The 16,203-nt window shown below is 40.7% G+C and overlaps 1 protein-coding gene across 7 annotated transcripts in view; it reads right to left on the bottom strand.

Annotated features, from left to right (window-relative positions):
• Positions 1-16,203, bottom strand: part of DLG2 (discs large MAGUK scaffold protein 2) — a 1,042,746-nt gene that overhangs the window by 916,709 nt on the left and 109,834 nt on the right. For all 7 annotated transcript variants that reach the window (XM_040583241.1, XM_040583240.1, XM_040583242.1 and 4 more), the window contains one exon: positions 3,602-3,744. In XM_040583241.1, coding sequence (XP_040439175.1) covers positions 3,602-3,744 — 143 coding nt within the window. The remainder of the gene's footprint in view (positions 1-3,601; positions 3,745-16,203) is intronic.

Genomic DNA, 16,203 nt, shown 5'->3' with positions numbered 1-16,203 from the left:
AGCCTACTGTGAATTGGATAAAAACTAATGGGTTCTAATTGCAGTTAGAGAAACTCGTTTGTCATCAGGAAAGACTTTCTATCGGTGAGGAAATAAGTTACCTGGAGAAGTCGTTGACTCTCCACCATGGGAGGTTTAAAAGAACAGATTAGACAAACATGTCAGGAACTGATCAAACAGTTGACCTGCCCTAGGGCAAGAGAATGGACAACAAGAATTTTTAGGTCTTCCTCAGGACTGTATTCTTGACTTCTTAGACCATAACTAACAGGTTGCACTTCCTTAATTTATTACCCAACATGCCACATTCCCTGCTTGCTGTATGAACATACGAAACAAGTAAGAGCCTTCACAAGTAGAGCCTAGTAAACGTTTTTAGTGAATACTGAACCTGCCTCAAACAAAGTTTCATTCATTCTGAAGCTATCCACCAATTTAAATTGATTTTGTCAAGTTGGATTTATAGGAGGGAAAACAACAGGTATAGATTCACACCAAAAAAATATCAATCGTATATGTCCTTTCTTCCTTACTCACTAGCACTCACCCAGTGAAATTATTTTGGTCTATGAAATTTAATTCTCTGCCAGACACATTGCCACATATATTGAGTTGCTATACAGGGTGAAATGGAATAATAAAATGATGATAGATAATATTGCATTTTGCATCTGGAAACATTGATGTCACCTATCATTTGAATAGCCAACAAAGCTGTTAACAGTGGAGTTAACAGTTCAAAAAGGATGTGGTCTGAAGGCATAGGCCATACCAAAACATTTACCAATTTCATGAGGACCAGGAGCTCCTTCAGGGTCAATACCTGAACAGCAGAGTTCAGGTTTTACCAGAGTTTAACAAAAAGCTTGCAATTAAAAAAAAAAAAAAAAAAAAAAAAACAAAACAGAAACACAAACAACCACACAACACTGGAAAGGAAAAAAAAAGGAAAAAGCAGCAAACCCCAATACATTTTGTTAATTCCGTTGTTTGTAGCCATGGGGTGCTGGGGGGGGGGGGGGTCATTCACGCTAAAAATATGGATGCAACTGTTTCTGGCACATATGGTGAACTAACATATTCCCCTGACTTTTCTCCTGCTTTTGCAAGGGCCACTCAGAATTAGAGTCTCCAAGTCTGGGAGATGTCTCTCTTTCGAGACATTCCCCAAGAATGATGGGAGATTACAGGATGGATCGTGACCACCCTTTCATCCCTCTTAATTGCTGAAGATCCAGTCCCAATATGTAAGATACAGCATCAGTTTGTTACAAACCTCTATGGTAATCACAGATGCCAGGTGCAAAAGCATAGAGACCAGCCACCCCTGTATTGCGAACTTGTATTGTATTGCAAACAACAATCTAAAAACTTTTCTGTTACCTGAAAGTCTACACTTTCAGAAAAGCAAATACATCAATGCAAAGGAGGCGTCACAGGATGCTTGACCTGGATAGAGAAAGCTGCTTTCCTTTTTTATCAACAATTAAGACTGGAATAAAAATACAGAAAAAGAACAAATGTATATAGAAAAACAATATATAGACAGCCAAGTCAAGTGAAAGGCATGAAAGGCCTCTGGACTGAATGACCACACTTGGGCTTTTATTGCAGAAGAACGCTGCATGGAAGAGGGGAGTGTAATTTGGGACATGTAATTGAGGATGGAAAAGGAAAGTACAAAACCAGTGTTTCCCATAAGGAACAGACCATGAATAAGAATTTATGTGATGTATAAGATTATCCAGTTACATTTTCATAAGGCAATTTCTCATAGAAAGCAAAGTACTGTATTGGATTTGTACAGCAGCTGGCACATTCAGCATGTGCTAATCAGTTCTGACTCGGAACTGCTGATAGTTTGGTGTGCTGTTGGAAGGAAAAAAAAAAAAACAAACCACAAAAGCCCATACTTCCAGTCCATTTTGCCTGTGGTTGGACCCTTAAAACACATACAGGTGTGATTTTTAAAGGGACTAAACGTTCTGTGCTGCCATTACACTGATGAAATTTATGGATAGACAGAAAACTTGAAAATGACAATACCCTGACTGCCAGGGGTACAGACTCCAACCCTGGCTTGAAATGGCTATTCCAGTTTCTAACCAAGTTTCCTATTGCTTTGCTTGAAATCAGAACCTCATTTTCAATAAGAGAAGCAAAATTTGGAGTTAGTCCTATATATTCTATTATTCTCAGCATAGAATTTGCAGTTTACATCCCCCTAGTCAAGTCCAGCAGCACACCCCTCAGACAGCAACGAGGTTAAGGAAGACGGGGTTGAGGGTCAGATACTTTGAGGAGGCTGGAATAACAAGAGTGTCTGTGATCCGCTGTCTTTGTCAGGTGTTTCAAGAGATAACACACTGGAATACACTTTCACCATTGTAAAGCATATAGCTTTGTGCAAAGAAAGGCAGAGATTAGCTAGCAGTGTCTTTAAGCTGAGACTCAAATGTTAAATCATTCATGAGATATATATATAGTACATTAATGTTAAGACTCATTTGTTCTGATTTCACTCAAAATCAGAATGCTTGTTCTCATTAATTCTGCAAGCTTCTTTTGCTAATTAATTTTTACAATAAAGTTCTTCATGTCTTCAGAGAGTTTTGTTCTAGCTGCCTGCAATTCCGATTTATCATTTTAAAGAATCACATATAAAATGGCACATAGAACTACAATTTGCTTCTGGTTTGGGTTTTTTTTGGTTTTCGTTTTTTTTTTTTTTTTTTTTTTTTTTTTAAGAGGAAAGCTCTGTAAAATAGTCATGCCTATGGAAAGTGCTTTGGAAAAACATGTAAAACTTGAAATTCCTTTCTTACCATAACAACAATGGGAATTTTTATACAGTTCCTTCATCTTTGATTTTGGCCTGGATATTTGCAGTTTGCAGTCTATGCCCACTCTATTTCTGTCTCTGTGTTTAAGAACAAAGCAATTCATTGCTCGGTTCTGTGGATTTTTGGTTTGTCTTTGAAGTGCAAACGTGGTGGGAGGCAATTACTTCAGATTGCTAATTTAGTTCATAATAATCTGCAGGCAGGCAGAGGCAGATTAGAGCCAGCGGTGACAACACGGTTTTGAATCTTTCCACTGGCTACAGAAGAAAAGCCAATCTATAGAACTTTCTTCTCTGTATCTGTTCCTCACACAGAGATTGGTTTGGTTGATAACTCTGTGCACTCGAGCTATGGAAAAGTTCTGCCCAATGTCAGTCCCATGAAATATGAAAAGCCCTATTGAGATTTTTTTTACACAGGATACAATTGCTGGAGTATTAATAACCTCAGCGGTGATTAGCAAGTGGAAGAAATAAGATTTCTTTTGGGGGTAATCACACCAAGCATCAGGTAAAGTACACCAAGGAGGAGAAAAAGAAAGGGGTTTTTTACTTCCCCTTTGACAGACGGCAACTGAAAGGATGAAGAAGTTATCAACATACTCAAGGTCAGAGGGATACCACTATGTATCTTCCATATCCTAATCTAATTCCTTAATTAAAGCCATTCTTTCAATCTTATAAATCACTGTGTGGCCTTTCTCAGGCTTGAGACATCTCACTCATATATATATTTTATTTCTTAATCTGTTAAATTACCTCTTGGTTTTTCTGCAGATTTTCATGGTCTGTAGCAGGTGTTGTCTTCTCCCATTTCTCTGCAACTTGATTTGCTTCTTCTATTTTTTGCTCATAGCTTTTCTGGGAATTTAACAGTGTCACTTCATAAAATTCTTGAATATCTGTTTGTAAAAAGGAACAAGTAAAAGACATTATTTGACATGCTGGCTTTTGAATCCCTGGTGTTTTTCTTTGGTTAATATATATACTTACACATTATCATAATGATGAGCATGTATTACATTTCTAGCAGAAAGCACCAACAAGCAAATTTGTTTTCTAAAATGTCAATGAGACTATTGAAGTATATTCTCATTTTAAAAAGGCCTCTACAAATAATTTCAAAGTGAAGGAATAGTATTTATAAGGGATTCAAAGAAAATTTTTACATGCACACCTGAACAATATAGGTAAAACAGACCCTTAGACAGGGAGAAGTCAGTCACAGACTGTTTTAACTGATAAACTAGAAATTTGCAGATGCAAGATACCCTAAGAGAAGCTTTTTGTCAGGTACCCACCCCAGGCACCAACACCACTCCCAGCGCCAACTGCAGGTGCATTTGGGAATTATTTTGTTTTAAGTGGGATTCAGAACTTGAAGAAAGACTTTGTGGATTCATCATTTCAACCCGTTATCACTCTGGAGGGGCTAGTTAATGTTTGGTTTCAACCAAGAGTAAGCAACAAGCCAGGTCTTAATATCCTGTTCAGATATTTCTATCACATGTACATCAGTTCATACCCCATGGAAATCAAAGATCCAGCAGTGAAAACACTTCCACTGAAACCTGCGCGTATAATAAATGGGGGGGGGGGGGGGGGGGGGGGGGGGGGGGCGGAAGTGTTTCCCTTCCTTAAAGCAAGAACTTTTTACTCAGACGGTCACATACACAAAGTGACACATTGTCTAACAGAGATATTTGGCTCACCAAAGAAGAAAAACCATTGCATTATTTTAATTAAGAACAATGGACAGGCTTTCTCCTGGATAAGAAAGAAAGAAAAACATTTCTGGGAGAAAGATCACGTCTACCTGGATACACCCCTGGGACTGTTTAGAAAAACGACCACGCTTTCAATAAGTGGTTCTCTAACGAGTGCTGCCTAAGGCAGAAAGAACATGGGAAAGCATGACCCTTAACAGGTAGGTGTCTGGAAAGGCAGAGGTGGGGACAGAGAATCCTTTCTGGTATCAGGTGAACTAGCTATAGAGAAAAATCAAGCTTATTGTACTTACACAATGCCTTCCATAAGCATTTGTGACTGTGGGTTTTATTCTCTATTTTGTGAAGAAATGTTCTGTTTACACGTTACTATACATTGGACTGAATTAATAGCAGTCCCAAGGTAACCAGACAACATTTCTGAACAGAAGCTGTGATAAACCTGTACCCGACAGTATCACAAGCCCAAACACCCCAGGATGCTCCAGCATGTCTAAAAATAAGAGTATGTTCCTCGGGAATGCTTCTTCAACTAGAAAGAAAAAAATAAATTAAAATCTTGCAATATTAGCCACAGAGCTTGTCTGGCAACGAGGAAAATACTGGGGTCGTGCTTGAACTTCAGAGGCAGCTGGTAATTTTGTCATACAGGGTCAGATCCCAGATCTGGGAGGAAGACATTGGTTCTAACCATAATAAATAACCCACCATGGAGGTAAATCTGCATTTTCTGTTACATGCAGTCTCACACGAGAGGAGATGGAACGGGATTGCAAGTGACAGGCAGAACTGAAGGAGCAGGAGGCAGCAGAGAGAGGCACCCTGAGTTTCTGCACCTTTCCAAGGCCAGTAACAAACTGGGTCCATGCTCATCCTTGCATTAAGTCTCAGCTAGATGTCTATGAACTGCTCTTCCCTCCTTAGTGACAACTGAAATTGAACTTTTCTTCTACCTCTTTTTAGAACTTTACAACTCATTATGTACTCTTATTTCTCATGTACAATGGGAAAAAATTAATCAGAAATTTAATTTTAATAACTGTGATCCATAGGAAGCAGATACCAGTCTCTATTTCACAGATATATGTGTAAGAATTTATATTTCACATTGCTAAGAATATTTAATTCCACCATTAAAACTAGGACCTACTTTTAAAATTAAAAGCCATAGGACAGCTGCAATGAGAATGGAAGTTTCTCTGTTCTAGATGTGGGGAATTTTTTGGAACGCTCATGGTATAATTGCAAACATTTGTAATATATGGTTTGATGCCAGGTCAATTTGTATTACAACTGCAAGTAAAACATATCAGGTTAATATGTAATTATCTCTAGATAAATACTTTGCAGAAATAAACTAGAAAATTGCCCTCTGGCAGTGGCGTTCAGCTGGCATAGCTGTCATTATCAGAGTATTAAATGGGTTGACACTAGTCAGTCAAGGAAGAGCAGAAGAGCTCTTCCACTCTAACTTTAAAGACCGCCTTGCGCTAGTGTTTTCATTTAAAATAACGTATGAGCCGCATTTGCATGTGCATGCACACGGGCAAAATAAATATTAAAACCCTGATCTCTTTGTAAAGGTCCTTATCTATTCTGAGGAGGCTGTGGGTTGCTTTCACTAGAATAATGATCACTGGTGTGCAGAGAAGAGCATTTCAGTGTACTTCTACGGTTACAGAAGAAAGCACAGACAATTCGCTTAGTTGGTTGCTTTGTTATTCCATAAGCTAAAATTGCCATTTCTATGGAACAAGGGCAGCCAGCAACTTGCAGTCAATCAAGGTTAGCAGAAAATAGGATCTGTAATTTGCTCTGAGTAAAACCCGCTCTATCTCCATTATGTGAGAGCTGCAATCATACCAGGAGGTGAAAATGGCTGAATGCTACTGAGGATGGGAAAAGAGGTGTGAAGGAGGTAATGGGACCAAGCAGCTGTAGAATCAAGCTTGAAGCCAAGGTCATAAAAGGTAGTTGTGAGAGCATGGTAATTGGTATGTAAAATGACCAAAGGACAACCTGTCTCCTGCTGCGGGCTTACAGGAAGAGAATTCAACCAGGAGACTTAAAGTCTTACACAAATGAAGTCTACCAAGTAGTTCTTGGCACTATGTTTCCTCCCTTCCATGAAAACCAGTAGAGATTACATCTAGAAATAGTAATATTACTATTGACGAACTCCACAAGCACAAGACCTCCCTTCAGATGAGCTGTTCAAATCTCTGTACCATTCCAAACATTTTGTTAAGCAATGAATTCATATTTGTTTAAAGTGTCTGTGAATCTCACTGGATTTTCAGTCCAACTGAATTTGTTCATTTACTTCTTAAGAGATTACTTACTCTACTTAATAAACTCTGCTTGCTCTTCCTTTAGCCTAGCCCAAATGTTTTGTCAGTTTTGCTAGATAAAGATAAATTGCATACAAGAAATTATATTTATTCTAATATGAGGTAAACCTAAAGATACCGTGATATATTTTATTTTGGATAACTCCAGCACTGGGGAAGTGGGAAAACAAATTTTCTTTACAACAGCATGGTAGAGAACACATCAGTATCACTTTACAAATGTCTGTGGACAAGTATATCATACATCACTGCATCTATGCTCTGCAGGCAGACTCCAAGGACCTCCCTTCTCCCTTCTTACAGACCTGTGCAAGAGCAAACATGGTCAAACCTCTACACAACTGCCAGGGAGCACCCTCTCTTACTAAAGGTGGACCCACTTCTCAGGGATAAGTCTTGTTTTCTTCAGTTTAAAAAAAATATATTAGCTATTTATGCTCACATTAGAGTTGTGCTCACTCTTACCTCTTTTTTTTTCTTCTTTTTAAGAAACTTTAAACAAAAATTATTTGGACAAAGAATAAGAACTGGAGGAAACACAATGCCCTAATCAGATACAAGAGCGACCTTTCAGACAGAAGCTACATAGAAAGGAAAACGTGATCAGACAAAGCCAAACAGGCTGCCTAAACCCTGCCATTTTCTGACTTTTGAGTGGTTGGTCCTGCAGCCCTATGGCCATTATTCCAGTGCAATTTCTGTTCCAACTTATATGCATCACAATATCCAGTCATTATAGGAACACTTTACAAGTCTCATAGCAAAGGGGTTAAATAATACGAGAAGACAGAATCGGTGAATAGCCTAAACAACTCTCTGGCTTCTGTGACCACAGGCTTTCGCCAGCATTCTAATGAGGAAAAAATAAGATAAAGCAATACAATTCCTCATTCATCTGTAAGCAGTTCAGCACCAGAAAGATAGAAGTAAATTGAAGGAAATTCAGACAAAGACAGATGATTAAAGGTCTGAGAGGACTAACTTTTAAGTCAAGATTAAAGGAAGAGAATAATAATAATGTACACTTTCATACTTCCTTTCATTTCAAAGTAAAACAAACATTAAGAACCATATAGCATCAGCTGAGAAAATTGCACAAGGCCTCAAAAAGAAGCAAACCAGCAGGGCTGAGCTGCAGAGGCCCCAAAAATGAGCACACCAGGTGTGTCCATCCCTTTGTGGTCCATAACACACTTACAGTGGCTTCAGAATCACCGGTGATTCCAAACAGCATTGCTCCATTTTGTACAACGCTTCTGCAGGGAAGGCTAGATAGAGCTGCACAAGCAAGTCCGGAAAGATCCCCCGGTGCTCTAGGAATGAGGCAGGAGCCACTCGCTCCTGCAAGCTTTCTCCTTTATTCAAGATACTAGCGTGACTTCAAGTCAGAAGGGAAAGGTGGTCAGGATTTGCTCCTATTTATGCACTTTGGTGGCCTCCCTACTACTGAACTATCTTCAGCTGTGTAAATCAACGTAATCCAGCTGGTAGCCCCAAGGCTGGATGAAGCATATGAGATAGCTTTGGCATCTGTATGATTTTCACCTACCCAGAGAAGCACTGGCAGGTGCATCTCAGTACTTTCACAGACACATTCAGAAATTTAACCATCAAGGCACAAGTGTCCCAATGCACCGAGCAGGTGGGATTACCCCAGCATAGCTCTTTAATGCCATCTGACCTATAGCTGCACTTTGCATGTACCTAATTGATGCAAAGGGTTAGGAAGTGAGAATATCCAAAGATGGGGTTTCCAAGGTAATAAGGTGCAAAATGCAGAGGCTCAACTCGAGCTGGTACTGGTTTACAGTACAGCAATACAGTGAGGACAGATTTCCATGGTACCAAACTCAGGATTCAGAAGACAGGGGTCATAAAGAAAACCAGAGCAGGAGTGGAAAGAAAAACCTCTCGTACCTCTTTTGCATTTAAAAAAATAAGGGGAGGAAGAGGAAAGTCTGCATTCCAGTAACAAACAAGCCGATACGGGGCTTTCTGATACCATCTATATTTTATAGAACACAAACAATTAAGCTTAAAAGGATAATCTTGTACGTTGCTTAGCCTGAAGTTGTACTGCATGTGTCAGCAAATGCTGCCTTCCAGGTGACTTGACAGTACATGTGGCCACTTGTAACACAGCAGGGCAAACTATTCCATGCACCGAACCTTACCCAAAGCCCACTGAACTTGCAGACACCTACCCACCACAGCGTGCTTTGACCTCCAGGAAGGGAGTACGCTGTGCTGACAGCTGTTCCAAAAGCTGTTCCCTTCATTTGTGCTTAGCAAGGAGAGAGGATTTCTTCGCGACATACATATTGCTACTGTCCCTCTTCACTTTATGTCTTGAGACAATTTAGAAATGGCACCAATATTCTGGTACCTGCAGTAATTTTCTGTTGCTTTTGCAGATAGACGTACATTTTTGCAATTAACTATAACAACATTCACGATGAAGAATCCCATTACGCAAGAAACGAGTGCTCTGTGCATCATATTTCTACAGACTTGAACTGGGAAATGGAACAAATACTCTGCAGGATAAAAAGCAAAGGTGGTTTTTTTCCTCCTCCTTCTAGAGGTCCTTAGCCATGGAATTCATTTTTCCTATGCTGTGCCAGTGCCCTGACTTGCTTTGCGGTATAACTCCCATCTGTTTTTCCAGGGCATTCAGGGACAAGGTGGAATCGGGGTCTAAGGCAACAAGCAAACACAAGCTGTTTCCTTTCCAGGAAATTTGGGGCAGTCTTTTTGTCTGTGTAGGATAGTGTCTGATATGTACCTTTTAATGTTGTGTAACCCAGCACAAATGGTTACTGTCTGGCAGAACACTGCGAATCAAAATAAAGTCAATTGTTACAGGCTCTTGCTGCAAGTCCTTTTTTTAACGAAGGGAACATTACAGTGTACGTCTAAATGGCATCATTTATATCCTGGGGACTAGATTATGCTGGGTCAGCTTCAGCCATCTGGTCTGAATTATTAGGTAGGAGTAAGGAGGATTGTGCAGGATGTTGTTCAAGAAGGAAAACTGATTCATGCGGTAGAAGTAGCAGGGAAGTGATCAGAGATGATACCAGCCTGCTAGTAAAGAGCTTTAAAGGCCTTGCCCGTGGAAGCAGTCCAAAGAGAGGTTAAATAACATACCTCACCAAATGTGGCTATGTTTTGTGTTGGTTGTTTTTACAAGTAAAATGTTTCCATATTGAGTAAAATAGCCACTACGAGAAAGAGAAAATAAAAAGCAAGAGAAGAAGAAAGCTGAACTTGAAATTGGGTGTTTTCAACTAAAGCAGGACTATAGCACAGACTGGATGTGAGAAATGGCGTATCTCCAGTTATCAAGCTGGTATGTAGCTTTATGTCACGGTGAGCTCAAACTGGGCCCCATTAGCATCCCTCCGTGCAGCTGCAGTCAAAAATGCCTTTCCCTTTTCAGCTGTATCTCATTCCCAGGGCTCCACACATATTTGCCTTGGGTCCGCGCTAATAAAGGTGGTGTGACATGCAACAAAAGAGGAAAAGCTCAAGGCTTGTTTCTTTGCAATTGGCAGGGGTAACACCAAGATATGTCAAGTCAAAATGAAAGTTAGGAGCCCAGTGGCAAGGTTTACAAACATGAGCTTTTGGCGCCCGAGAAACATAGATGCCAACCCAACAGCACGAGTTACTGCAGAAGGAGAGAACAGGTTCTCTGTGCCATGCAGGCAGCGAAACGGTGCAGTGCAAGCCAGGGAAGTAGTCTTCTGCCAAATGCCTACAGTTGATAAATGTTCCTAAATCTATTAAAAGCAGCATACTGTGGTAGAACATGTACCAAAGTAGGCAGCAAGAAATACAAGAAATGCAGTTTCTGTTATTAACCTGTCTTTATTCTTGAGCTTCAGCAAATTGCTTCTGTTTGGCCTTGATAACTTTTTGAGGTCCCTTCCAACCTGAATTATCCTATGAACTTTTGCGCATCTAGATTGTAAGCTCTTTGAGGCAGAAACCATTATTAAGCAGGTACATACCTGACCAAAACTGTATCTTATCAAAAAAGCTCTGAAGCATTCTACGTGTTGTAGTAAGTAACTAAATGGTTATCAATAAATGGCCTTTGCAACAGTTATTTAGATGTATGGGGAAAAAAATATGGTTTTGAGTACTTCTGGCTTAGCTGTACAATAGTATCATGATTGGGTTTTGTAATATATCCAAGATACAACCAGAACTCTCCTGAAATTCTCAGCTAGGAATATCTGCCTCAAAGGCAGCTGTCCAAAATCCAGGGAGAATAAAATTTTCCACACAGATTGCTGTACACAGAGAAGACAAAATAATTGCTGCAGCCCTCTCTATGTTAGCAAAGTTCATGTTAACAAGTGAGAACTAGAAAGTGACCTCAGACAGTAAAGTCAGTATTTAAGGCTGTTCAGTGACGATATTGAGTATACTACTACAGTTTCACCCATATATTCTAACATCTTATCATAAATAAGCACCACAGCCTCGATTTGAGCATTTGCCACTGACAGTATGTTATGGTTAACATCTACGGTTGCTAATTGTGTTTTCAGTGGAACAAGAGAAGAAACTGTAAGGCAGGTTCATTAAAGCACAGCAACACAGTTGCAAGTGGGCACAGTAGATTAAATTAGTAAGTGTCGCACTCAGTTCTGCTCATTCTGTTTCTAAAGCTTAAACTGCAGAAAAGCAGAGCAGCAAATCCCAGATCCTGTGGCGAGGTTTCATCTTAAACATGCCAGCCAGGGCCTGCAGATCAATGCACAATCTGCAAGAGCCAGAGTAGGATCACAAGCACATGCTGGATGCTTTGCACTTCCGGACAACCAGGAATATAATTGAACCGGTTCCAGGATTTTTTTGCAATAGAAAATGATGTAAACAGAATGTGCTCTTAATCTTAAAAAGTGTTCACAAGTGACAGCTAAGGAAGCACTAAAAGGCCAAGGCAAGGTTTCCTGTGCTTCAGGATAGACCCTTCATAAAATGAGTTTCCTTTGAAAAATGATGATTTGTATCAAGTTCTTTTCCTACAAGCTCAAATACATTTAGCTTTTTTTCAGCACTGTGTACCGCCCTGCATGTAGCACAGAATCACAGTATCGTTTAGATTGGAAGAGACCTTTAAGATCATCAAGTCCAACTGTTAACCCAGCACTGATAAATCCACCACTAAACCACGTCCCCAAGAACCACATCTATACCTCTTTTAAATCCCTCCAGGGGTGGGGACACAACCACCTCCCTGGGCAGCCTGTTCCCACTCCTGACAACAATAACATGTACCTTTGGGAAGAGGCTTTTTTCATTGTGTGGTGAGTTGGATGCAAAGCCGTTACTGGAGAGATTTCCCCTTGTTTCTGTGCTGCAGTTATGGGATAACGTGCATCCCTGGATCCTGCTGGAGGATCATGCAGCCCCAGTGTGTGTCACAGAAGTTATGAGCAGACTTTCATTTGAACGGTTCCACCGTGCACTTAAAACAACTGTAATAGAGTTCAACACCAGGAAACTGTTCAGTTATATCATTTGTTTCTTGTGTGATTTTGTTTGTTCCTCAAGTGCTCGAGATATGATTTCTTTAAATAGGGATAATTTGACTGTAAAATACAATATAAAAACTGCAGGTATATTTTCATCTCTGAGGCAAAAGTAATAGGAAAAAAAATCAGATTATGTGTTTCCTCATCCTTTTTTTTAATCTTGGAAAGGATCCAGCTGCAAAGCCAATTTCCCACAGAATATGAAGGGAAATACTGTATATCGGACCAGAACCAGAAAAGGATGCATCAGTCTGTAATCCTTTCTAAGTCAGATTAATTTTATATAGGCTTTTCCACTGCAGATGAGCATAAATAGGTTGGGAGTAGGTAAGGTGAATGAAAGATCTAGTGCTCAGAGCACATATCTGGGGACCTGCAGGCTTTGGGGTACTGCTGGTACTCAGCAGTCCAGCCAGGGGCCACCCCTATCAGACACCCCCCAGTAGCACCTGGTTTGCTGAAACTCTACAAATCAGAAAGATTTGGCTAGCCATCCTGCCCTCTCAGGCATTTTGCTCCAAGGCATGAGGCAGTACAAGCAGCCAGGGCTGTGCAGAAGTCAAAAGGGTCAACTGATGGCATTTGACCAGAGCTGCAGCCCCCAGGTGCCACCACACAACACATCACCTCTGCCAGCAGCTCCTCCAGGAGAGCTGAGTCAGCCTAAGGGCAAGCACAGAAATCCTGGGGGCAGTTAAGGATGGAGCGATGCAGTCACTTCAGAATTAATCACGCAGGTTCAGCTCACTGACTATAATCCCTCCTATGCATTCCTAACATTTTCTGGTGAAAGCAATTTTTTTTAAAAAAAGAACTCAAGCATTATCTTCTGAACAGGAAAAGAGAAGGGGAGCATGGAATGCGTGTGTGTGTATATATATATATATGTCTCTTCTGATCAGGCATTGCTATTGCCAGAACCCAGAGATGACTTTGCCCTTGCAGCAGAGCGTTCAGACACGCAGCAATGCAGTACCAGCATGTCCCACTCCATATGGTGGAGAAAGACCACCACAGCTCCAATGCAGGAATGAGGTACCAATAGCTTGGCAGGAGCCCAAGAGGCTCCTTCACAGCAAACAGTTCAAAACGTAGCTGATGTTGTAAAGGCCCTCAAAACCACATGGCAATGACATCCCTCCAGCCTACCTGACATAGTGCCCTACCTGCCCTCAAAGGAGAGGAGAAGGCCAGGAAGCAAGTGGCTTGCCTAATGTACATTGTTCACCATTTATATGCCAAGGATCTGATCTTTTGACAGGTGCTTGCATATTTTACTGTCCCACACTTGCAGCCACGTGGCAACCTACAGCTTTGCTGTTGTAGCACACCTGATAAACTCAGCACAGAAACTTCTGCAGCAGCCTCTACACTGTGGATTTCTGCCTTCCCATTTACCATGGATTGTTAATATCATTCTTCCTTTCCCCAAACCAATCTGAAACCCCATACCATGCAGAACATGTCATCAGGAAGCAGATACCAGCACAGGGTTTGTACTATAGCTTGTATATTAATATTTTTCCAACTACTTCCAAAGGAAAGACACTTGTGTAATTGATGCCGTCCATGCTGAGAATAGGCTGGACACGTAGTATGTCATGACGAACTGATATGACCTCCAAGCACAGGAAATGCCACATGTTATCCTCATGCCTTTCCCAACGTTTTCTCTCATCTCACTGAATCTGTCACTGAGTCGTGTGACAACTTCAGTTGCCCAGCCCTTTACTTAAGGAAATGCTGGTAAGCCATACCTGAAAAATGCGGTAAAGGTAAATTTGTTTATTCTTGCATAAAGCTTCAGTGAGTGGTCCATTAGGGATCCCAAGAGCAAGAAATCCAAATCAAATGCCCTTTCCCAAGGTAATGTAAGAGCAATTTTAGGAAAACCCCATGGCAATCTGTAAGGAATTAGCAATAATTACTTCCTGGCCTTTTTCTTTACAAAGAAGCAGCTTCATACCCAGCCACTTTTGAACATAATTTTATATTTAAAGCTAAGACAAAGCATTAAAACATGACCTTTCTTCCCAGTTCTTTCACATGCCAGAGCGACCCTTTAGCTTCTTCAACCTCTTCAAGTTCTCACCTTGGAACATCTCCCCCTCTGCATCTCTCTTAGGCTTTCACTGCAAACCCTCAGTCTCCTTTTAGTGGAACAGTTCCCATCTGCTCAGCACAGGGCTCTGCTTTTTAGCAGGGCACCGCCTTCCATCCTCAAGAAACAACTTCATTCTGATACCAAAGTGCACAACCCCAGTTTCTCTAATGCATGGTATCGTATGCCTGTCAGGTATATGATAGAGATAGAGGCACTAACCCACCATTCAGTCCTTGGTTTTGGTGAGGTGCTTGGAAAAGACCAACATACGTGCCTACGGGGCTGCAGTCCCCATCTCCACCTCCCACCCACACTCCTGGTGCAGCTGGCTGCCTGCCCAGGAGCCAGGCTAAGCAAGGGCAAAGAGCACACCGGAGGACCATGCCCATGCAGTGGGCAAACACAGAGCATCACATGAGCTGCAGGGGATGGAGGCTGACTGTGTCAAGTTACATGCCTGAAACTCCAGAGGGTTGCCTCTTACTGTCCAGCTATATTTTATTCTGAAGACGTCAAGTATTTCAGCGTTTGCACTTAAAGCATGCAAAAGGTAGATGGAGAAGGAATAAAGTTCCAAATAATTTAAAACCAACCTACCCCTTTGAGATGTGCCTGACCTGCAGAAAAAAAGCAAGAACACGTGTAGAAAACTGGGTTAACTATATTCTAAGTCTCACCACTTCAGTTGCCTCTTTCTTCCCCTTCATTTTACTAGTGGGAAGTGTAATGTAAGTGGTAAAAACAGGGAAATGAGAACTTCAGACCGCGGATTCTATTTGCAGTTTTTCCACTGACTTGCTGTGTGACCTCAGGCAAATCAATCTCTGCACTTCAGCTTAACCTTCTGTAAAATTGAGATACGAATGCTTTGACTTACCCATAGGCTCACAGTGGGGAGTTACACAGCTTAATTAATTAATGTTTGTTAAACACTTCTAATGAATGTTTCTATACAAGTTTAAATTATTGCGGGTTGTACTTTTATAAACTCTGGCTTATGACACTTGAACATATTTGCCACAGTGTCTAGGGCAATCCTGAAGATTGCTCTCCTGATGTAATAAATTACACTTTAAATGAACCCTTTCACTGGAGTCACTGTGACTTTAGTTGTCTACACTTAACATTTACAGTCATTGCACTAATTGGTCTAACCTTGTATTGCAGGTTTCCATGAACATCAAAAGACTTCATTGGTCATGCTTGAATTTGTTCCACTTTATGTTCTCATGGGTTTAGTAACAGCTAAGAGACTTCATGCAAATTCATTGACATTTGCTGGTCTCCACTGGAATAAGAAAACCTTGTATCCCTTACACAAGTCCTTGCAGGTCTAGAATCTCTTTACTGTTCTCATTATCTTCATTCTCATGTAATTGATTGGTTTATGGACATGATCCAAGTTCTTTTTAACTTCAGTAATTTAGGTTTTCACTCGGCATGAACTTAACGTATTTATTCATGAATTCTGAAATCATGAACCTTTAAAGATGAGCTAGTGCAACTGCCCTGCCATGGGCAGGGACAAAATAATTTTGCAAATTTTTTTTCAGACTCTTCCAGGGAAGTAATTCCATGATGTGTCCTGAAGAGGGGCCTCCCACCCTCCTAAAAGCTTACATTAGGC

Source organism: Falco naumanni, chromosome 2 (assembly GCF_017639655.2).
Source record: "Falco naumanni isolate bFalNau1 chromosome 2, bFalNau1.pat, whole genome shotgun sequence".
NCBI lineage: Eukaryota > Metazoa > Chordata > Aves > Falconiformes > Falconidae > Falco > Falco naumanni.
This window is presented reverse-complemented; position numbering and strand designations above follow the sequence as displayed.